A 24,368-nucleotide genomic window follows, 5' to 3' on the forward strand; every position below is an offset into this window, starting at 1 on the left:
AGCATTAGAAGGCCATGGGCCTGTTGGAGTGAGTCCAGAGGAGGGCCACAAAGATGACCAAAGGGCTGGAGCACATTTCCTATGAAGACAGCCTGAGGGAGTTGGGGTTGTTCACAGCCTGGAGAAGGTTCCAGGGAGACCTTACAGTGGCCTTCCTGCACCTAAAGGGGCTCTAAGAGAAAGCTGGAGAGGGACTCTATCAGGAAGCATAGTGACAGGACAAGGGGTTAACAACTTTAACCTAAAAGAGGAAAGATTTAGATTAGCTGTTAGGAGGAAATTCTTCATTCAGAGGGTGGTGAGGCCCTGGCACAGGCTGCCCAGAGCAGCTGTGGGTGCCCCATCCCTGGAGGTGCTCAAGGCCAGGCTGGATGGGGCTTTGTGCAACCTGGTCTGGTGGGAGGTGTCCTTGCCATGGCAGGGGTTGGAGCTGGCTGGGCTTTAAGGTCCCTTTGGACCCAAACCATTCTTTGAGTCTATGATCAGTAATTTAAAACAAAACAAACAACCAAACCAAACCAAAACCTTGTGCTATATTCTACTTTATAGAAATGCATACCATATAAAGAAACATAATACTTTTCAGAGTGTTAACAAGATGTTATTAACATGGCCACTCTATAATGACTGCAATAACAGACTTGTAAAGTACTATTATCTCTATCGCTACACATAACCTGCTGTTTGCTTTTTCTGCCTCACAGATCAGCTGTGTCAGCTAAAATTATCTTCAAAAACAAATGCTGGTATTTTCTTAGAGACACAGTGTCTTATATCCATATAGAGGTGCCAATGGATCCTAGAAAGCCACAAAAGCCTTATTTTGCTTTTGTTTTGAAGATAACATGAAATGTAAAAGACAATCAAGGTATAAACATGAAAATAAATTCTGGGCAACACTGACCTAAGTCGTTATTTAAGAAAGCAATGAAAAGATGATAGCATAAATTAAAGGAAAAGTACTTTTTTAGAAAAGGAGGTGTTTGGGAGAAGAGTAGAAAATAGGAGAAAACTGCTGCTCTTAACCCAGAATTATATAATTAAATACATGTACTTTCTGAAGACAAAAATTCTTCATGTAACAGTACATAGTATATTAATGGATGACTTCTCTATTACTGACCTAGTCTGTCTTGAATATATATTCTGACAGAAGTTCTACTACAGATTTTCATGTATTATCTATTTTAGCAAATTGTAAATCTGTGGATTCTATTTTTTTTTTAATTCATCATAAATAGATTATTTCATTACAAGGAAAAATACATGCTTCTGAATTGAGTATCTGCTTTACATAACTGTCAGATATACAGTGGTTTGAGTTACAGCAGAAAAATGGCTGGTGTTTCATAACACTACGGAGCACACACACCTATTCTAATTCAAGTTTTCTGATGTTATATTTAAGGCACTTCAAATAACCAGGACCTCATCAAATCTCAATTTTATATCACTTCATTTTAAACGTGTATTTCTGTTGAAGATCTTCAAATTAAAAAATAAAAACAAAACCACAACCAAAAACCACAACCACAGCTCCCATTTTGGCTTCAAAAGAAACCAAAAAATAAAATCTGCTAAAGCAAGTGGGGAAACTGTCTTTAAAAGCTGCAAGAGCTGGCAACAGGTTTCAAACCTGCTTCCTAGAAATAACTAAAGCATCACTAGAGAGATGCTAAATATAAATAAAGAAAAAAATGCTGACAATTTAAAATGGGACCTCACTAAGAAATAGTGACTGCTGAGCTTCGCTTTTGGCATTACAACTATCTTTTGCATATGCAATGGGGGAAAGAGTTCAGTTCTCAGCTAGAGGCTCAGCTATAGTCGAATGTTTTTTTCAGACAATAGGTACCATATACTTTTTATTTACTACACACTCACACAGTGTACAACAGACTGCAGTTAATTACATGGATTTCAAACTGAGACTTGGGGCTTCTCAGAATTGGTAGAAACACAAGTGACACGTCACCCCTTACGAAAAATCACTTCTCAAATGCAGTATTTAACTGGAAGATACTGTATTTAATATTTAATTAAATATTTAACATTTATATCACCTTTTTAATACTTAACATCTTCATGTTTAATCACATAATGCATGTTTGGAAAAATATTTTCAATTTGAAGGAATGATAAGAATAAGCCTCAGATTTCCCCCAGCTTACATTAGAGATGAGTGCTTTCTGGCGTCAAGTATTTGAAAGATGCTCTATCAAGTATCTGTTAAAGTGAAATAATTCCATGTTTTTCTATATTCACCAACTTTTTACAGTTGCCACATATAAAAAAATACACACAAGGTTGGCCACTGGAATATGAAAGCTCTTCTTTTAGAGTTTTATCACAATCCTTACAAAATTTCTACTTTGTCACAGAAAGGAGAAAACTTTTAAAAGTGAGAAGTCTCTTTTGCTAAGCTTCTGTACATTGCAATACTTAAGCACATCAACTGCAAACAGATCTCTGAAGTCTCCTAGCACTAAGACACAGAATTTATGCTGCTGATAGTTAATCAATGGCTATAATTACTGTGACAATAATTACTATGACAACCATTACAGCTATAACAATTCAGCCACCGTGGCCTCAAATCAAAGTGTACTATCATACATCCTGCTATAACAACCTAGAATCAATAAATAAGGGAAAACCCGACAGAACTATAAGCAGTTTATACTTTTTTTGTTCCCCATCTAAAACTAGACCATATAATAATGTATTTCGGAATGATAAAAATCTAAATAAAGTCTTTATATATTTTCATACAGTGCTCAGCATTATATTTAGCATCTGAGGGCTAAGAGTTACCAAACATTTTAATTGAGTTTTGTTTCCTGCTATCATGCTTTACAACACCTACACTGCAAAACAGTGACCAGTAACAATTCATAATCCAAATACTGTCCAAACAAATCAAAATTCTTAAGCTAGGTAACATGGAAATCTGTTTATATCACACTGAGGTGATTCAATTAAATAAAGTTTTTAAGATATATTTGCTTACTTTCTGTTGTTCATGTTGTTATAATTATTTGATAGAGATGGAGAGATCTTTGGTAAAGTTGAAAAATTGGATGCACCTGGGGACCTTTAAAAATATGAAAATGGTAAATTAGATAAAAATGCTGAGATATTAAAAACCTTGAAAGCAAGCTAACAAAAGAACAGTGCATATAAACAAGCATGGAAAAGAAATAGTTTTTTTAAAAAATGGGCAAAGCACTAAAAATACTCAATATACATCTCTCAGAAACCATTTTTTAAAACTTAAAAAGCTTCACAGTTTCATATTATGTTGAAGAAACAGTGCTATTAAAACAAAAAGCAAACAAAAATCACAGACCTCTGTGCTAAAAAAATGCTTTCAGTTTACAGTAAGACAACAGATATTTTGATGTTCTACAACCTAGAATGCAAGGCTTCCAACATAAAAAATCTTATGGATTTTTCATTTAACCATAAATGGATGTTGAGACGTTACATCAAAATGCTTAAGACACATATTCCAAGGTTAGTTTAACAGCAGCATGAAACCATTTCATTAAATTTGCCCTATTAACATTGTTAAAAGAAGCCCGGGATATTATGTGGAATATTAAGCAAGCCTTAAAACCTCTTTAGCCAAAAGTAGTATCATCAATGCTCATCCCCACTGGTTAAGTAACTTTTCCTTAACTATAAGAATACTGAATATTTCAATCATAAAAAAATCCTTAATTTAACAATTAAATACAATACACAGCAATGTTGCTGACTTTTTCTGCTGTTTTTTTCCTTTTCTAGATCTTACAGAAAACCATGAAAAAGGCTCCATGGTTTTTAGGCATCTTCATGCATTTTTTTTTTTATTTTTGTGGGCCCTGTGCAACTCCAGCTGGGTTGGATAAAGCTCCAGCTGTCCTTGGAAAGCTTTGAAATACATCTCACAACATTAAGACAAGAAATTCTGCATGCTCAGGATATTTTAAGCACATTTGAAGCACTAAGCACTGCAAGGAGATAGACATATTTACACAGGGAATTTTTCCAAGTACATTTTCACATTTATTTTAAACTTTTTATTAATAAACCTCTTCCAAAAGAAAAGCTCTATTACCACATGAAGAAAAATGTTACTTAAAAGCTTTCCTGTAGATTTCCATTATCAATCTAAATCCTTTGAGCTTTATCTTCAAAGAAGTAAAATACACAGACTATGTCCACAAGATAAAAATCTGAAGTCAGTTTAGCCCTATTTGAATTCAAGACAAAAGTTAAATTATGCACATTTGTTATTTTAAAGAAGCTCTTTGAACCAAGTCATTTTGAATGGAAACCTGAATTTTCAGAACAAATTTGAAGCCTTTTCTGCAATTTAAACCAAAATCTAATTCAATATTGTTTAAAAGTTCAAAAACTGATGCAAAATAATTGTCTAATGGTTCAAAGAAATTGCACAAATAAAAATCTGGTTTCCAGCCAAAAACTAAAAATAATTTGTTTCTTAGAGAAAATGACAGTTGTTTTACTCCTTGCTGCAATGCTCTGCCAGAATGATAAAATATCTAGTTAAAACTCAGCATTTGCTATCAAATATGAAGTCACGACATATAAAACAGTAAGAGATTCCTACAACCCTGAGGTGTGCAGCCTTTCTATTTGCTTACAGCTGCTTACATTGCACAAAGATGAGTGGAATTCATTCATAGCTCTTAAGAACTTTTAATAGATTTTAATACTTGTCAGAAAACTTGACAAGAATATTGGCAGAAATCCCCCCATTCACTAAAAAGAAGATGAAAACAAGAATAACAAAAAACCTTGAAAGGACAGTAAGCACTACAGCTGAAAGTACTGCCCTACCTTCCTTTCTTTAACATTATACAAAAAGAATGACAAAAGTACACATTACTAAAAAACAAAAAACCAACCCTGCAACAACCTAGGAATTTCCTAAGCAAAAATGAGCCACCAAGCATACAACAAAAATTCAATTCTGTTTTAAATACAAGGTTCTAAGACAAAGTATATATTCTTTTAGGAGTGTGCAAAATTCAATATACATGTATACTAGTGTTACTGTGGTATTCAACTACCACCAAAGATGTCTAAAGAATATATATGAGCCAGAACATAAAATGATAAGCAAAGGTGGAAGGGGAAAAAAAAAGTTTCCTCTTAAGTTCAGCATTTCTCAACTATATACTTAGTTATCAATATTTCTGGTAAAAATAAAAAATTCATTCCAAATATACTAGATTAAATGATTAAAGTTAGTGCAATAACTCTTTCCTGCATTTAGATATAAAATAAACCCTACATTTTCTGTGACTGAAGTGGCATTATTTGCATTACTGCACTATTTGTATTCATTGAGGGCTTTTTGACATCAAAATATAGAAGTTATGTATATGATAAAAATATTTGTAATATAAAGCAAGAAATAAAGCAAGAGCTCCAAAGTAATTTTCAAGTCTCTAAATATTTCAATGTTTGATGTAAAAATCATTCCATCAGATTGACTGCTCACATGTATTTAACCTCTGCTTCAACAGTGGTATGTGCTTTAGTTTCTTGTAATCAACTATACAAAAATTGGACTTCATTATTGAGTCTAAAAGTATCCTACATAATTTTCTTATCTGTATCATTGCTAATTAAATTATATTATGAAAATTGTATGTGATCAGCAAATACTTAATATTACTCTGAAGTTTCAAGGATAATTTAATATGTTGCAAGTTGTATGGACTTCTTAAAAGCATGTATCATGGTTCAAGCCACCATCTTGGGATTGATTTTGATCTTATTATAGGACACAATTACAAAGAGATAGTTGAAACAAGCAATATTTTGGTCTTTTTTCACTCAACTTCACCCTACTGCAAGAAAAAAAAACAGCATTAATGAGTTGTTTCAGCATTCTTTCTTGTTAAACAAAAAAAAAAAGAAATATGACAATATCATCCCTATCTCAAAATTTTGTAGATATCTATTTAACGTAGTAACACAGCCAACAATTGAAGTTAAAATTGTTGAGGAATGTTCTTTTATACACTCTGGTGGGCAGCTAGACTATGCTTTCCAGACTACACTCTCTTCCACAGCCAAGCTACCAGAAAGATTCTGAGTAGCAAAACCAGAGCAATTCTTGCTCTGAATTTCTGTTTCGTATGCATAGAAGACAAGAGTTTTGGCTAGAATTCCTTGCCTAAAGCATTTTGGACTTATTGGCAGAGTACATTTTATGTTTAACACACCCTAATATATTAGATTGTATCAGCAAAATGAAGCAAGTTCCCTGAAAAGCCAAAGACCCATTCCCCATTGCCTGTGTATCAGCTACAAAGCCATCTTAACTCCCATTGTTAATGTGAACCATAACTTCAGTCTTCTACAGGCATATTTTCAAGAAGCACTTTGCAAAGAACTTACTCTGTTTATTCATATTTACAAGCACGTCTTTGCAGACATACACACGTGGCTCCTTGAAAACACATAATCAAGCAAGCAATAGAAGACGACCATCAAAATTAAAAAAGGAAAAAGAGAAAAAAAAAAAAAAACAGGCACAGTGATCTCATTTACCAGTTATTCTGAAAAAAAGAAAACATCAAGAGTGAGTGATCAAATCACAGTATTCCTGTAAGAGCAGAGGCTCTGCAACACTTGAGGGGAATAAAGCCAGCCAGAGTGTACCTGGGGGACAGGTCTGATGAAGAAAGAGGCAGAAGATACAGATACTATAAAGGTAGGAAAGAATAGCCTGTGTACCTCATGTTCCTCTCTTCACAGCCCCCATGCAATCATAACCTATTCTTCACTAAAGCTTGGGTTTCAGAGAGACCCTTTTAGAGGTTTCTGAGTTTTGTACTGCCCCTGATTTCAACACATTTCAAAGTGATTTTTAAACCTCTGTAAGGCACAAGCATATATTACTTCTTTAGATATTTCACTTCTGGTTAAAAATGCTAAGACACTGCCTAGCAAAACACAAAATGCATACGTTCTGCAGCAGAATGGTACGTATTAGTAAATGCAAGATTTTCCATACTACTTTTGATAGTAATTTTCTAATCTTTATTGCTAATAACTGAACCTCCTTTCACAAGGAAAATGCTGAAACTGCATAAAAACATACAGTCTGAGATTGTAACTGGCATTCTAGTTGGTATATAGTGGAAGACTGCTACGTAAGTATTTGTTAGTAATTTGAAATGCAATTGTAATAGTCAAATTCTCTCTATAATAAAAAGCAATTCCCTTTAAGAAAAAAACCTTTAGCAGGAACACAGAAAAATCTGATTGCCTCAAACCAAATCTACCAGCAGTGTTCTAAGTAACTGTAATTTTATTATGTTAGATCAAATTTCTGCACATAAATTCTAAGACAACATCCAGAAAAACAAGGTAAACTAGTGAACAACATTAAATTACTTAGGCTTCAAAAGAGTTTCATGCTAGACTTGTCTTTCATTGGCTTATCATAAGAGCTGTCTTAATTAAATGGTATCACCACAAGTTGTACCCTCTTTGCCCAGTTCATTTAAATCAGTACAACAATTCAGAGCTGACACAGAGTAGAGACACCAAAAAGAACAAGACAAAATTCAAGTATTAAAATGCAGATCAAAAGCAAGTGTCAATAACCTTTGCAGGTCCCTTCTAACTTGAGATATGTTATGACTATCTCTGCATGGCATGGGACAAGCAGCCACCTTATTTCTCCACTCTCAAAACAGACTGAGTGGTAGGGCAATAAATTATAATGTAAAATGATTCAGTACTGCTTTAGAAATGATATAATAGGCTATAATGAAGATACTAACTAATCACTTGAACAAGTGACAAGCAAATACATAATCTCATACCTAATCCAGATCTGTGAAGGACTTGTACAACTTCTCTTTTCCTGAACTAATCCTGATCAGTTGAAGATGGTCAACAGTCAACAGTGCAACAGTCACAAACCTGTTCCTTTTTGGCAGACAACAGTTGGTATTAGCATCCAGAGCTCACCACAGAAAGTCAAAGACATTGAAACTAGTTTGATACACAACAGATCGCCTACCAGCATGAGAAGGGCAAGGAGGTAAAGGACCTCACAAATTTAGTGACAAATACAGAGAAGTTTCTGTAACCCCCAGCAACAACACATGCTAGGGGAGGAATGGAGGCCCACCATCTGGAAAGCAGCTTGGCGGAGAAGCACCTAGGGTCCTGGTGAACAGAAAACTGAGCGTGAGCCAGCAATTTGCCCTTGGGGCAAAGGAGCCCACTGACCTCCTAGGGTGTATTAGGAGGAGCACTGCCAGGAGGTCGAGGGAGGTGAGCCTTGTCCTCTTCTCAGCACTTTGCCCTGACAAGACACACCTGGAGTGCTGGGTTCAGTTCTGGGCTCCTCAGCACAGGAGAGACCTGGGCATATATTGATCTGGGTATATATTGAAATACATGAAATTCCATCTGAACATAATAAGGTTATGGTCACAAAAAAATAAAGTGATTAAACAATCACTTTTTTATAGCACGAGTGGACAAACACTGGAGTTGGTTGATCAGACCAGCTGTGGATTCTCCCCCCTGAAGATATTCCAGCCCTGACTGGACATAGTCCTGAGAAACCTGCTCTAGCTGCCCCAGCTTTGAGGATGGGGACTGGACAAGACCATCTTGTGAACTCCTTCCATCCTCACGGACTCTGAAGGTGTGGTTACAACTAGGCTGACATGGAATTTAATATCTTAAAGCTAGCTTTAGTATTTTTATCCTACCTCAGTTTGGACTATTCTCTTCTTACAAAAAAAAAAAAACACCACACTACCAACAATTAATTCAGTTAATCGTATTTCTTTGGGAGTATGAAAGATTGATATTCTAACAGCAACCAAAAAAAAACAAAAAACAAACTGAGTTCAGGGCATGCATTTGTTAGAGCTTCTCAACACTGTATTAACTGGTATTAATGACCATGTTTGTTAAACTAACATGAAAACGTCTCTGTTGTACATTACCAATGTTTGATGTTTACCCAGAGGGGCTCAGACACATGGTTATTGCAGTTGAACAAGTTATTATGCATCAGCAAACTGCAGGCTAGCTCTTGACTCACAGAAAAGCTCTTGCTTTTACAATTTAAGACCTAAGAGTAAGTCCCCAGTTGCCAGCTCTGTTCTCCACAATTATCTTTCTCCCAGCAATGTCAGCAGAAAGGCACACCTGTCTGTGCATCAACTGCTTCGGGGAAAAACACTAAAACCCATGGTTTTAGATACTTTTCATTCCAATACACAAGCAGTTTTTCTTTTGAAGAATTATGGGTATTTGCTTCCTAAAAACTTAGGATACGCAAGAATTAAATTATTTCGGAGGGGATAGCTATTTATCTTTTATTCCTTTTTGTTTCTGTAAAAAACATAAAGATCCAGCTCAGAAACAAAACAAAACAACAACAAAAATCAGTCGAGAGCCTTTAGTGATTCTGCAAGATAAAAGCATGTTGTTTGGAAAGAAAAAAAACCTTAGCATATGACAAAATATATTTTACAAAGAAAAAAATATGACTGTTTCCAGTTTCAAATTTTTGTACGGTCAAGAAAAATCAACGTATCCCCTTTTACATAGAAACACATTAAAGCTAACAGCACTCTATCTGTAAATTATGCGAAGAAGTGGCTAGCTATTGGAAGAGTTAACTCTGCAGTGATGTCTAAAAAAAAAAAACACAGGCCAGAATTAAATTTATTACTTTTATTGTCTACAGATATATATATATGATAAATAGGAAATGCTTAGGCTTTTGCCATGTAAGAAGCATTTTTGAATTTAAGAACCAGATGGATTTAAGTTAATTAATGCTTATTTATTAATTTTTCTACGAAAACAGCATACAACACCTTTCTAAAATTAGAAAACAAGTTTTTACTAAATAGTCTCTTTCTATGTTTCTCTAACTTGCTTTTATATATAAATCTGCATATAAACAGGTAAGAAGTTCTTAACAAAAACTTAATAGAAAGCTTGTCCTGGCTATTCATTTGGAACCCAGTGGAACTTCAAAGCTTAAGTTTGTTTCTTCTTCTTGTCTCGTTTTGGAATCACAGATTGTATGAAGATTTTAATTGTTGCAGTTTTTCCTGAAAAAATATAGTTTGGTTTTGTAGTAAAGTTGCTTCAGTTATGCAAACTACAGCCTGAGATTTTTGTTATCTTAGTTTAAAACATGATAATGACAATAAACTACTAAAATATTTTTCCACGCACATCCCAACCCCCGCAACCATGAAATGATCTTCAGCAGAAGGATACAAACACGGAGTTAGTTTAACACAATTTTCTGCAGAACTATCCATTAATGCTGAATAATAGCTATTTTAAGGAACAGATGACAGTAAAGACATTTGAGGAGAAGTCACTATGAGCTCCCTAGAAACAGTTTCACAGAAGCCAAACTTCCTGAGCAACAAAATCCCAGTAGCTGATAGCGTTGATATAAACAGAACCTTGCAGAGTGCCAAAAATCCAGCTGTTCCCAAGGCAGAAGACTGACTCTGTATACATTCTAAAAAATGTACACCAACCACATTCATATACTTCCAGAAAAAAAAAAAAATAACATTTTACAAGCAGTGTTAAACTATGAGACAATAATAGATATCAGTAGACTTAAGAGGTGAGTTTTTTTGTTTGTTTGTTTGTTTTTAAAGTAGGAGATTTTGCAACTGCTTCCAAAATAACCTAAGTTCAGAAGTCAGAACAACAGTACACATATAACAAATCTAAGCACTGATAAGCTTGGACATAGAGCTGAAATTCTCAACTGCACAGCAGAGTCTCTCATCCTACATAAAAAAAATCTCAAGCCTAAAATCAATTTCTCCAAGTTCCTTTATAAGAAAAAAACAATTGTTTTGGTAATAAAAAGCTCACTAATAAGTGAGCTTGTAATCACTTATACTGATTCATTATGAGAAAATCATAATTATTTTCCAAGGTATTCTTTTCTATAGCAAATTGATGTCACAGTTTTGCCTCTTTCAAAATAAGTATGTTGTTGCTGCAGAAAAAAATGATCACGCCTTTAACATGCTTCTTAAGGAAAAAAACCCTCCTCTTCCATCACCTACAGTAGGTATAAAAGCTGCCAATAGAAGCAATCAATGTAGAGACTGTTTGTTATGCTTCTGCTACGAAGAAAAAGGCAGGGAAAATGTGCAAAACACCTTACTATCTGATTTTCAACTGTCACCACACAGGCTGTGCTGCCATTCAGAGGGACCTCTGCAGGCTGGAGAAATGGGCAGAGAGGAGCCTCATCAAGTTTCATAGAAGGAAATGCAAAGTCATGCACGTGGCAAGGAATAACCCTGGCACCAGTACACACTGAGGGAGGAATGGTTAGAGCCAGGACTACTCAGCCTCAAGAAGAGAAAGGCTCTGGGGAGGGGATCTTACCAATGCGTATAAATACCTGGTGGTATAGAGACCTCAGTGGTGCACACTGAAAGGACATTTCTTGCAGATGCTCCAAACCAGACGGACACAGACTCAGGCAGCCTGTTTCAACGGACCATTCTTTGAGCAGACGTTAGGACTAGGCCTGCTCCCAACCTCGGCTATTCTGTGATTCTATGAAAAGCTCAGGTGATGTTTTGAAAACAATCCTGGCCTTTTCAAGCACTAGAAATATTTCACTTTCCAGGACTCTACATTTTGACCTTTTAAAATATGGCATTTTATCATCTGGCCTCAGAAATTATATTTGCAATCTGTACTCTTCTAAAAGAGGCACTACAAAGAGCTACTCCCAGCTCTCAGTGAATGCATGTCCTCAATGACAGGACTGTAAGAAGGTGCATGGAGGCATACTACTGCTGATGACAAACTAATATTAACAATCCCAGTGTATCTCACACAGGAGACTCAAAAGCAAGTGTATTATACTTTTACCCCTCTAAACATTTTTCACAAGGTTTTTACATCTGTCTAAAACCTTGGCTCAGTACTGCTTGTTTATAACTTCTGTGTGAATCTACTAAATATTGCAAACCCTCCATTATTACAGTGCATCTGAATACCAAATTTCAATGTTTGTGACAGTTGCCAAATCTCAAAAACATACCCCCATTTCACCCTCATTTTCCGATTTACTTATAAGCCTTCTCCGACACCAGAACTTTCTATAGCCATTTTACTTGTCCCCAAGGAAGGATTTTCCAGATGATATACATTAATTTACATGCAGTTTCTCAACGCCTTCTAAAAAGTGTAATGAAAATTTGGCAGAATCAAAGCAGATACCGGTACCAAGAATATCTTGCTATCAAAACTTTCAAAAGAAGCCATGATACTCAGTTACCTAAATGCATATAAACTTCAAAATCTACATTTAAAATTTGACTCAGAACTTACATTTTAACTAGATGCTTTTTGAAGTCAGAGATTAAACTTCAATTATTTTGCATCCTGTTCCTTCTGGTGCTCTACATTCTCATTTCTTTTTGTCATAACGTCTTGCTAAGCAAGATGATACTGTTCATATTAAGCTTAAATTGAACAACTCAAACTTCATTAAGCAACTTAATATAAGCTGTTGCTCCCAATAAGTGCTTGAGATAAAATGCCAAGAAGATTAAGAATCTCCGTCCTTCAAATGATAAGCAAAGATTCTACAAAAAATGTCTTAAAAACAGTGAATCTCATTACATGAATTCAGAATTAAAAAAAAAAAAAAAGAAATAAAAGGAACGTAAAGAACTTCTCAGTAAAAGATATGCTCGAGAACCCATCTACAAAGGGGAATAAACAGTTAACTATTTGTAAGGCTGGTATAAGTTCCAACTGTTCATCAAAACCTGTGTATATGACAGAGAATGTGATTTATATCCTAGAAACAAAATTTACAAAAGTATCTAGCTAAATGAAAAAAGTCACACTTAAGTCTTCTTCTATTTACTTGCTGTTATCAAGGTGCTGGTCATAATGACCACACGAAAAAAACAGAAAAGAAAAATAACATCATAATCTGTAAATTGATGACAGCCCAACAAAGAACAAAAGCAACGTCCTGGCAATGCAGAATGAAATTTAAGTAATATTTGTGTTTAAGTATTATGTGTTCTGAAGATAAAAGGACAAGATAGTAATGAAAACATTTACACTTAAGAAAAATACTGATAAAATGCATTCATCTATGTTATCCTAGCAAATACACTTGAAATAGAAATTTAAGCCAAGTTTGACAATTTCCTACTACAGTTTTTTTTTTTTTTTCCTATTTTTAAGCAGGACAAAGTGTATCACTGGCCTAAAGCAACAAAATTATGCAATGCATATGCAGGAAGTCACCGTTTTTATGTTATGTTCTATAATGTGCAGCACTTAAAACAAATACACTATTTTGCATTTTTTTCAGCTGAAACATCTAAATGTTGATTTTAAAAATAGAACACCACTTTTAAAACCAGCTGTGTTTTAGAGCAAAAGAACATGGGAAAACAGTTAAGCTATAGCGAACGTGGCAAACTCACAACTTACTTAGGAGCTGAAGGACCTCTTGGCCATGTTCCATCCTCATTCTTCTGTTCTATCACCAGTACCTACCATAAAAAAAAATAAATCATAAAAACACTTTGGGCAACCTTCAGCACATCCTTTAATATACCTCAACAATTTTTGAGTAAAATGGCAAGATCTTAAAGAGGTCAGAAGACCAATCTAAACAGAGTCTATGAATTTGTAGAAATCATGTCTCTACAACAGCCCTGTTAAAAAATGGAACCAAAGGAATTTTGCCTCACATAACACAGGTAAGTAAAAAACAAACAAACAAAAACAACATTTTTCCGCCTTGATATTCTGAAAATCATAGTCTTGAGGGGTTTTTTGTTTGTTTTAAGAAGCATTCATCTAATACTGATTTTCCAAACAGGACAGTTGTCTAATGAAATTCATTTAACTCAAGTTGTTATTGGTACAAACGGGAGTACAGAACACTCAGTCCCAAACACAGGCAAGTGCCATTTGAAACGCCTTTGGGTATTTGAGATATCTGCCCTATGCTGGCAGACATGACACAGGACCCACAAAAAGCTCATGCCTTTCTGGCTTGACAGCTGGGGTAGCCGAGATCATCTGAAATGGTAACTAGATTCCAGTATTTGAACTGAATCTAACTCTTCATTCTGAAATGAAAATAATTATCCCTAATTTTATGCTGATATTTCAGGACACTAACTGCCAAGCTACACACAGACATGCATACACATATGCATTTGTCCTCAAAACCTTACACAAATCAGGCTGCCATTTGGAGGTGAAATCATATTTTCAATCTGAATACATTAAGACATGCCATTGAAAACCAGCTTTCTACCATGAATAATTTTCTGTCTGGAAGATGGAGGTTTGCTATCTTTGGTCTTGAATGCTAAAAAACAAGTTCTGCCAATATTTCCTTTTGGTTCTCAGAGACCACTAAATTAAAGGAAGATGCAGATGTAAAAGTTCAATGGAATCCTTAAAAGCTCACTTCAAAAACAAATTGAAAAATTCAAAACAATTTATAGTTTATAATTACATGGAAAAAAAGTAACTATTATATTAGATAGACTAATAGGATAACTATCCTTAAATTAGGAGTCTTGACAATAAAATTAACAACCTTGTGTGTCAGCAAGTACAACTAACCCAAACACATGCTCTGACATGGTATTTGGCATTTTCAGAAACCACAGTTAAACTCTGTTTTGAAAAATATTTGTTCTGCTGAAAGTACAGATGTCACCTGCAGATCTTTTTATGGCTATATTAGACCACGCGTGCTTCACAGTTAATGTTTCACTGGAATAGAGGCTATTTGCATGTTATATCTCTGAGGCAAATCTTTATTGGGTCCTTACAGCAGGACCTCTGCATTGTGAAAATTAACTGTGTGAGGGTTTAAGTGCGCGTGGCATGAAGTTAAAGGGCAAAATAGTTCAAGCTGTTATTTTGGTGCACTGATTACTTACCTTCCATGCCATAAAAGAAAACTGAAGCACAGCATAAATACTGCTGTTGAGTAGGCCAAAGCCAAGTATTTCAAGGTAAAAGGAAATATTTTAGCACAATCTTGTCTACAACTACTGCCATCAAATCTTATCAACTCATATTTTGCACCATGATCGCATGAACCACAGCTGCTGAAAAAAAGCCAACTTGATTTGAAGACTAAGAATCAATGTAATCTGGAAAGATATTCTGATGATAAAATTCTTCAATCAGATCACATTTATATTTGTATAGCTTTATTCTCATTTGTAAAGTTAAAAGAATTATCTTGTAAAAATACCTTTATAGGAAGATTTTTTTAAGTGATGATGTAGTCTCATGCAAAAACAGGCTTTTGAGCTCCTATCTCTATAGTTCTTATCTGAAAAAGATTTCATTTTTTCTTAACTTCTTTCTGAAATCTAGACACTGGAATTTGAGTCTTCTATTATCCTAAATTTAGGTTTCATTGTAGAAACATATTCCGGATCCTAGGAATATTTTATTTCAGGTTTTTACTAAGTTCAAGTCAGCAATGTAACATTCATTTACTTCTAATTTAACAGGAGTGATAAACTCATCTTTAATTATGAAAATACACCTAAAGACTACTTTTACTCTAAGTTGTTTAAAAAAAAAAAAAATCCTCTACCCCTGACACCATCTATTAGGACAGGAGTTAAACTGCACTTAAAAAGATGGAAAATGTATTAGAACGAACTACATTTTCATGAGCAAAAAATAAATGCATAAAAAAAGGAAATGATATCACTTATTACCTGTCCCTGATATAAACCAGCATCTTGTATGGTACTATCTGGTTTATTCAATGGTTCAAAAGTATTACTCATGTATTTGTTCCACAATCTGGTCTCCTTTTCACCTGGAATATTGAAGATTTTTCTTATCTCTTTTTCAATTGTATCTGTTTTGAAAAGGAGAAAACAGAAGGTTAGCATTTAAATAGATAAACACTATTAAGTCAAATAAAATATCAGAATTACTATTTTTTTAATACTGAAAATACAGATCAAACTGTAGAAATGGCCATACAACTACATCATGCTGTAGCAAAAGCAGGAAGTTGCCAGTTAGCATGCCTTTAAGATAGAAATAGTCAGAGGTGTATTTTATTCTCTCCTGAATCTCCTAGGAAAGCATACCAAATAAAGAAAAGTACGTAAGTAACAGATGACAGGAGGTACCCCCTAGGTACTGCCTACTCACTTCTCAAAGTGTGGTACCACAGGAGTGTGGGTGAATAGGGAATAATTAGACATGAAATTGGCAACAACAACAACAAAAAAAAGGGGCTGAGAGGGCAAGTCCTTCTGTTCCTCTTCTTAAATCAATCCGATGTTTTTCTAAACCTTCTACTACCCACATTCCAGTGGAATTAGCACTGACCACCACAAACACATACTAAATTTAACTCTCACACTCACAGAAATTAAAGACTACTCTGCAAAACTGAAGTACAGAAATATATTCTAGAAGAACCATTCAAGATTTGATGTTCCTGAAATATTTGTAATGAAATGGTCTGCCATCTCCTACTCTACTTGCCAGAAACATAATTTTGAGGTAGCATAACTACTGCGTACAACTGGAGTTTAAGTTCATAATTAACTCCATTCTCCTTATGCAAAATCAAATTTACGAAAGAGTGCTTTAATTTGAACTAATATGTGCAGTGCTACATCACAGCAACCTCACTTTGGTGTTTTTAAATTGGTAAATTCATAAAGCCCCGTGGCAGTCAAGCCTTGTAACAACTAGAACAGAAAACAAAACAAGAGTCATGAAAAATACAGTTGCCTTCCTGATGATCACTAAAAACACTACTATTCTCAGGATAAAAGCATCAGTGCTGAAACACTAGAATTCCCCTTGCCCTCTTAAGATTCTCTTCTATTATCACTGCGCTAAATATGAAAAGTCAAAATGAGACCTGATGCTTAGAAGTATCTTTTAAAAATACGGCCATTGATTTGTGAAATGCACGACAAGCCATCAATGATATTTGTAGATATTGCAGACAATTGAATACAATCTCCTTCTAAACTACTCAACTTATATTTTAGTATGAAAGCAACTGTTTAACTGGATCATCTGTTTCTGTAACAGATATACGCAAGGTAGGAGCTATAAGCAATGCTTTTTGTTGACTTTTTGGTCAGAACCAGTTCAACCAATGCTTTCAAATAACTTATCTTTGAACGTGAGAATGAATCTAGCTGGCACAATCTTCCAAAAAAAAAAATCTAGATTTATCAATGGTGTTTACTAGAAAACAAAATAATTACAAAAGATACTTTTTCATTAACTTATTAATAACCATGAAAATTAAATATTTGAGCATTTCTGCTCTTACTCTTAGTAAGTATTACATTAGTACCTCCTATTCCAGCTTCACTCAGAGAACTGTTATGGGACGGGAAGCATCAGTCCCATCAGATGAGATACAGCATACATTATGTCTGAGACCATGGGAAGAGTGCATTCCCACCAAGTATCACTGAACTGTTGGCTTATGGCCTAGGATGTATGTGCCTGTTCAAGTACAAATATGAACAAAAAGGAAAAAAGAGAACAGATGCACAATCTAAGCACTATTCTGCAGCACTATGTAGAACAGTCAGGGTGAGACGATTGAGTTCAGAGGATCCTAATCCAAATACACCCTGGCTCCTAAGGGCTAGTGCTATTACATGCACTGTCTGAAGGAAACTGCAGCAAGATGTTAATCTGTACTAAGCAGCAGTAATCTCAGCTTCCTAAAGAAGGAAAAGGCTGGTAGTCACTGATTCCACAACAAACTGTCCTCAAGGGCAGCAAGCTTTCCATTCTTTTTTTCTGCAGCAAATAAATGGCAGAAACAAGTCATAAAGCCATTTGCCAAGACCATTTACTGTCAACAATCCCCAAAAAAACATAGATTCAGGGCCTCTGGTGTAATCTTCTATTAAGTTTATCAGCTCAGTTTTGGAATCGTTTTAAGGCACTGCAGATGCAACTTGACTCTTATTCACCCGTAAATGAGGCTACAGACAGTCTTTCTGTCATTTTCTCATTTGTAAAAGTCTTAACTAAAGGTAGAAGAAGTCTACAGATTCTACAGGTGGTAACTGAACTGTTTTTATACATTCATATAAATAAAACTCCTCAAGAGTTCATTAACTCATTTTTACTCAGAAGTCCTAATGATCAGCAACAACCAGACTGAAATGCTTCCTGAACTATGTCTAACTCACTTTCTTTTATACTAAAACAATCAAAATAAAAAAGGCTTGGTCATCAGTCTTTAAGATGTGGTGCCTCCAAGGTCAGAGTCCTCAACTGTAGGAGATCTCCAAGAAGGTCCAAAGAACACACTGGATATGTCCAACACAATACCAAGAAAGTGACTGTCATCATCAGGTCTGTCCTCTATAATTATTTTTTCCTACCTTGTACTAACTTGCTGACATACAGTCTAACTTAAGTTTCTACTTGAGCAGAAAAACAAAGGAATTGCAGGAATAACACACATTTGAAGATCAGCAGGTGAATGTTATATTGTGCTTAGAGTATTTAAGGTTCTCCAAAACCTTCTCTGTTTATAAGAATTAAGGAAGGTCTTGTCCTGACCTTTAATAAATAATATAAGTAATGATGATGGGTAGAGGTACTAAAACTTCTTGAAAAGACCTAAGTACTTTTTCTCCACTCACCTCAGTGAAATTGATATTGACTTCTGCACTACAACACTTCTGCAGCCCATCATCACTGGCATATGCAAGCAAGGGTGAACAATATTCAAGGTTTTGTAAGATTCCTCTTGCATATTATTTATTGATACAATAAGCATCTCTGCTCTGCTACAAGCTCTATGAATACTAGAACTACCTTAAATATATTTAATGTAAGGACAGAAAAAAAATATCACGTTATTAAGAGATAATATGAGAAATGCAGGAATCAGTTATTCTTTCACTCTTAAAACTGGTCTTGATTTTTCTGGTTCTTTTTCTGTGATATCAACTCTTTTGGATGTCCTGGCTAGAATGGCACAGCTTTCTGCTCTCCTTAAGAAGATTCAGCTTCAGAAAAGAGATGTTTTTAAGGCTTCCAAGAGCATCTCATCCACATCTCAGGAAACCAAATAAGGTCAGTGTCTCGAACAGGGTTGCCAGTGAGCCTGATCATTACTTATTACCCTTTATGAGAATTTTTCTCATAATTATCATTCTCTCTATGCTAAGAAAAAGTGAACACACATTCAAGTAATTCCAGAATGGTTGTTCCAAAATGTCTTGTTTCTGATTAGAGAAAGCAAATATCAGAAACTCATCCATTATGTATGCTAGAATTCCAATGCTAGAATTTAATTCAATATAGCTGTAAACTAGCTTGTATTTGGTGGTCCTCAGGGAAAGATAACACGAAATTGTTTTTTCTAAGTTTCTAGGTTTGCTTAGAGACTAATGAAGTACATGTTGCCAATATAAACCAGATCCCAAAAAGGCCAATTAACACACAACATCGAAGCCTTTTTTCAAGGACAGATTTTACATTTTTTTTTATTCTGTTACAAGCAGATGATTATCTGTTTAACTTGAAGATTAAAACCTAATGAGGGAAAATTATTCTGTTTTTAAAACATGCATTCTGCAAAAAACTAAAGGGTGGCAAGTATAAACTACTACAAGTTAAAGCTGAAAAGTCTATGCTGATGTCAAGTAATTAAGAGTAATGGCTGGGCTTGACTTTATGCCCTTGGCATAAAGCCCAATTTTAACTGCACAAATATACTTCTTTGAAAGAATGTTGTCTCAGAAAGACAAAAAAAATAAATATACCAAAAAAGTGAGCTTATGTGATCAGCTATATCTTTGTATACATTCTGATTGCTATTTTCAGAGACAGATATGTTTTTAATATGGTTTCAAAAACTGACACAATGTTTAAAGAGCAGCAAAATAAAGACACATATTTAATACAGGACTCAGTTACTCTATGAAAGCGTGTCTGGCCTGCCACTTCACAGCCCAAAGAAGTTTACTTTTGTAAGTCACCTTTACGCATTAATTTACAAATCCAATTCATTCTTGTGTTTTGTAATACACCCTTCTCTTTATGTATGACTAATGAAATACATCTATGGAAACATATGAAAAATTGCACTTCTTATACACCAAAAGCCAAGAAAAAGAACAACGGAATTCAATTAAGGTAATGAAAAACATTTGCACTTTTTAGAAATCAAGCAGAGTAATCTCTAGAGTTAACATAGCTGTCTAGATAAAATACATTTTTTTTAAATTGTATTAAAAATATTATTACTATTGTTTAATTTCTCATTTTGACCCAAACAAGACTAGTCTCATTCTTTGTAATGGTTACAATGCCCATCTATCATTTTATATAGAGATTTATTTATTCAGAACTCACTACAATGTACTATTTAAACAAGTAACAATCATATAAGGTTAAAATAGTTCCCATACCTATTGTATCAGCTTTACTAAATCTTCGCGTGACAACATTGTTCATATTTCCATTTTCACAAAGCTTTAATTCTGTTAGATATACTTCTACTTTGCAGTGCTTTACAAACATACCCTGTTCAACAACCTGAAAAACAGATTAACATGAAGTATCAGTCCAAACATTTTTATAAACACACTTCAAAATATTTGAGACCTCTTAAAAAAAATAAGTTCAGGGAAAGCAAGACACTTAATAAACGTCAAAAACTAGAACTGAAATTCTACTGTAACTTTTTAGAAATACAGCATACTGAAAAGTAAAAATTTTCTCACAACCTTTGTGTCTTATCTGTGTATAACACCACGATTTTCACAGTCTTAAGTACAGTGGAAATCACAAATATTCATGCTTAATCTAAAGGTAAGATACTTAATCAAAAGATAAACAGCAAAAGTTATTTTTTATTTCAGAACAAATTCATTGTATGCTGTTTCATCAAAACATGAAGATCTAGTTTTCACACTTAATGAATACTTTTCAAAACCAATACACACTACTAAATTATGGATATTGCATAGCTGATTTTTAAACAAATCTTGTATTTAGACAATACCTACAAATATCAGCTATGTTCTGGTAATGAATACATCCATTTGAAATTTCAGCTACTCATTACAGTTGTTTGTAATTGTTCACTTTAGTAACTCCTACTACAAACTAGTAAAGTATACAGGAATTCCTCTTTTATAAAAGTAAAACATAGAAAAAAATATTCAGGGTCACCTCTTAAATGTTTTTCCTTTTGATCTTCCAAAGTGTAACTGCAGTACTTAGTCATGTAGACTGTTCCCAAAATAACCATCACCCTGATATGTGATACATCTGACAAATATGGTTAAAAAAAAAAGCCACCAGCTAATAGCTAGAAGAGATCTGCTGTACAAATATAACTTGTAATATAAATTGTATGTATGCGCTATAGGAACAAAAAAATAATGAACAATTCCACTGTTGTTCAGTTGTTTGCCTTAACTATCATGGCTGGCAATCATTAGATTTAAATAAAAAATGTGTCTTAAATTGAGCAGCTTACTCAGGTTTTCAGCTACTAGTGTAACAACAAAATAGTTGCAGTAAACAAAACTGAACAATATCACTAAGACATTTCTGAGAATAAGATTTACAACTTAGTAGATGTATTACTATATATAAATTAATGTTATTTGACATGGATAAAGCACAACTTTGTATCAATTTAAAATTTGAATTCACATTTCAAACACCTTCCTTGTGTCCCCCTCCTACCCTAAAAAGTAGGGGGTAACAAAGGAGATGAAAGAAAAGCATCAAATTATCATGCTATCACTATGAAAAAAAACATTAAGACAGATAGGAGAAAGAATTGTGAACAAATGAGAAGAGCATCAAAAAAAAAAAACTACCCAATTTGAACTTGAATATGTATCTCAGATGACAACTACTGTTCATATTGGCAGAACATAATAAACCTATGCCAGTCTACCTGGTGACTCATTACACCACATGCATTTTCCAGTCACTTCCTTCCAAGTACAAAGATACTTTCATTACCTTCTCTCTCCTTCCATTTCCCTCTAAAACCTTAAAATTGCTGAACATTTACAATGATGATATAAAAGCATTCAGTTTCCTGAAACTCATCTTCAGGAACAACAGTACTAAATTGATAATACATATGTATATTTGAAGTAGAGCCATTCTGATGGATTTCAGCTCTTAAAGAACTAAAGAAAAATGGAGACATTCCAGGCTTGTTTCTGTAAAAAAGAATGTCTCTATGTCTCTTAATGTACTAAAGAAAATGTTAAAACAAAATTTCCTTGCTGACCAAATGGATCTTGAAAACAAAAATCATTCCATAGCTAAATCTGGCAATTGTTTGAAAGGAACACATTTGAAGTAAGCGGACAGCATGCATGTATTTATACCATATTCACGTCAAAGAGGGAAAAAATTTTATTACACCAAAAAGCATATTGAACTATGTTCTAATTATAATAGACTTTTTCAGCAACTTTTAAAGAATTGAAATAAAGATCTCCATAATTTAAAGAATATGCCCTAAAGATCAATTTAAAATGCATTTGGGTATGTTTGCCATTTCTAAAGCTTAGTAATTCACTCCAGTGATGATGCAAATTAAATCACTATTCTGAAAATATTGAGAAATAATCCAAACAGAAATAATTATCTCATCAATAAACTGGTAAAACATTATATTACCAATATTAACAATAAGGATGACAGGTTCTAGAGCAAATAGTCAAATATGTTAATTTTTGACAGTCTCATACTGATATAGGGTCACAGTATCCAGTGTACCATGGACTAGTTATATTCAGATAACTTTTTGTTTTGTTTATCTTTTTGCTTAAACAAAAAACTACCATAGCAAGTTGCCAGAAACAGAAGATTCTGCTCTTCAGGAGAGGAGCAACCAATCACTCTGCCAGTGTTAACTCTATTAGAACTAGACTTTTCACTAATACAGCCAATACAGTTTTAGGGTTTTATACTTAATTACAAAATCATTTGCATTAATAGACTTACAAGCTTCTAAAGCAAGATCTTCTCAAAAAATCTTGAAAAATTAGTGGGATTATTTCCAGAAAAAAAGCATTATATTCTTTGCATCCTTTTTTTCTCAGTTTTCAAAATTTGAGTCTCTAAAATGTGAATAAAAATTAGGTATGTATAAGCAATGAAAGCAGGATTTGTCTATATAGTCATCACAGGCCAAGGCTTAAAACCTTCTAGTAAATACAACTCCTAATGAATTCCTGTGGATTTCCTGCATTTTGCAGGACTACATTTGAATCACATTCATCCCAGTAGGTAAGTTAAGAGTACCTTGCGAGCTATTGGCTCTTGACCTTCCATCAGCGTGTACCAGCTAACTAGCCTATTCCAGCCTTCAGTTGGCAAAAGGATGTAGTCCAGCTCATCAATGAGATGTTCCTTGAGAGACTGAGAATCACCATCTGTAAGAGAAAGATATTTTTACTTCAGTACATTAATTCTGCTAAGCTTTTAAAGAAACATTATTTTTTCATATAAATAGCAAACAATATTTTCTGAGTCACGGTTATGGCGTTCAAAGCAAAACTTTTGGAACTATTCCGGCATGCTATTCAGTACACAGATATCATACCTATTACAGGTAGTATTCCTGCTCTCATGAATGCAAAAGAAAACCACATGCAATCATGAGCACCTATCTTGTGATTGCACACAGCTTTCAGAAAATCCAATCCATTTCCCCACCTTTGTACATATTTCCACATCACCACGGACACTTCCATTTCATGTTACTGCCACATCTTTAACTGAATAGGAAAGAACGGGTAGCTACAGTAGATTGCGGCAAAGTTCGAAGTTATTCACTCCATGACAAACTGGGAAAATGGCCTGGTACAATCCTCCTATTTAAAGGATCCTACGTGCTTTGGAAACACAGTCCCTACCAAATTCTTCACAGGGACAGTGAGGCAGTACTTGAACAACATACAGCTTGGCAACCTCTTACATAAGTAGCATGCTTTTAGCTTTGGTTCAATGGTTATTACAGTAGCAAGACAGCAGCTATTCTATATGTGTAAGAAGTGATTCTGGATCTGCACCACTGCAAGCCTCAGACAATGAAGGCAGCTGTCTATCCGTTTGGAAGTATACAGCTACAGGGCAGCAAACATCCCTCTATACACAGTGAGATCAAACAGGGAGACCCAGACATTAATCTCCAAAGAATGAAGCAGGATAACAAGCTTAATTAAGTATGAAGATATATACGAAGAATAGACTGTAATAAGTAGACAATCTATTTTCATTGTCCTACAGGAATA

General features: G+C 34.5%; 1 protein-coding gene across 5 annotated transcripts in view; it reads right to left on the reverse strand.

Annotated features, from left to right (window-relative positions):
* The window catches only part of USP15 (ubiquitin specific peptidase 15), a 71,975-nt gene that overhangs the window by 27,713 nt on the left and 19,894 nt on the right, over positions 1 to 24,368 (reverse strand). The window contains exons 3-8 of one of the 5 annotated variants that reach the window (XM_082755245.1): positions 23,377 to 23,507; positions 20,505 to 20,631; positions 15,795 to 15,940; positions 13,522 to 13,583; positions 3,011 to 3,094; positions 2,000 to 2,226 (exon numbers count right to left, since the gene is read on the reverse strand). In XM_082755245.1, the coding sequence (XP_082611371.1) occupies positions 2,196 to 2,226; positions 3,011 to 3,094; positions 13,522 to 13,583; positions 15,795 to 15,940; positions 20,505 to 20,631; positions 23,377 to 23,507 (581 nt within the window). In that variant the 3' untranslated portion in view covers positions 2,000 to 2,195. Of the gene's footprint in view, positions 1 to 1,999; positions 2,227 to 3,010; positions 3,095 to 9,745; positions 10,122 to 13,521; positions 13,584 to 15,794; positions 15,941 to 20,504; positions 20,632 to 21,270; positions 21,290 to 23,376; positions 23,508 to 24,368 lie in introns of those variants that run through there. The other 4 variants (XM_082755244.1, XM_082755243.1, XM_082755246.1 and 1 more) reach the window with 4 other exon arrangements.

The sequence above is a fragment of the Aythya marila genome, assembly GCF_965140915.1.
Source record: "Aythya marila genome assembly, chromosome: 1".
In the NCBI taxonomy this organism is placed as follows: domain Eukaryota; kingdom Metazoa; phylum Chordata; class Aves; order Anseriformes; family Anatidae; genus Aythya; species Aythya marila.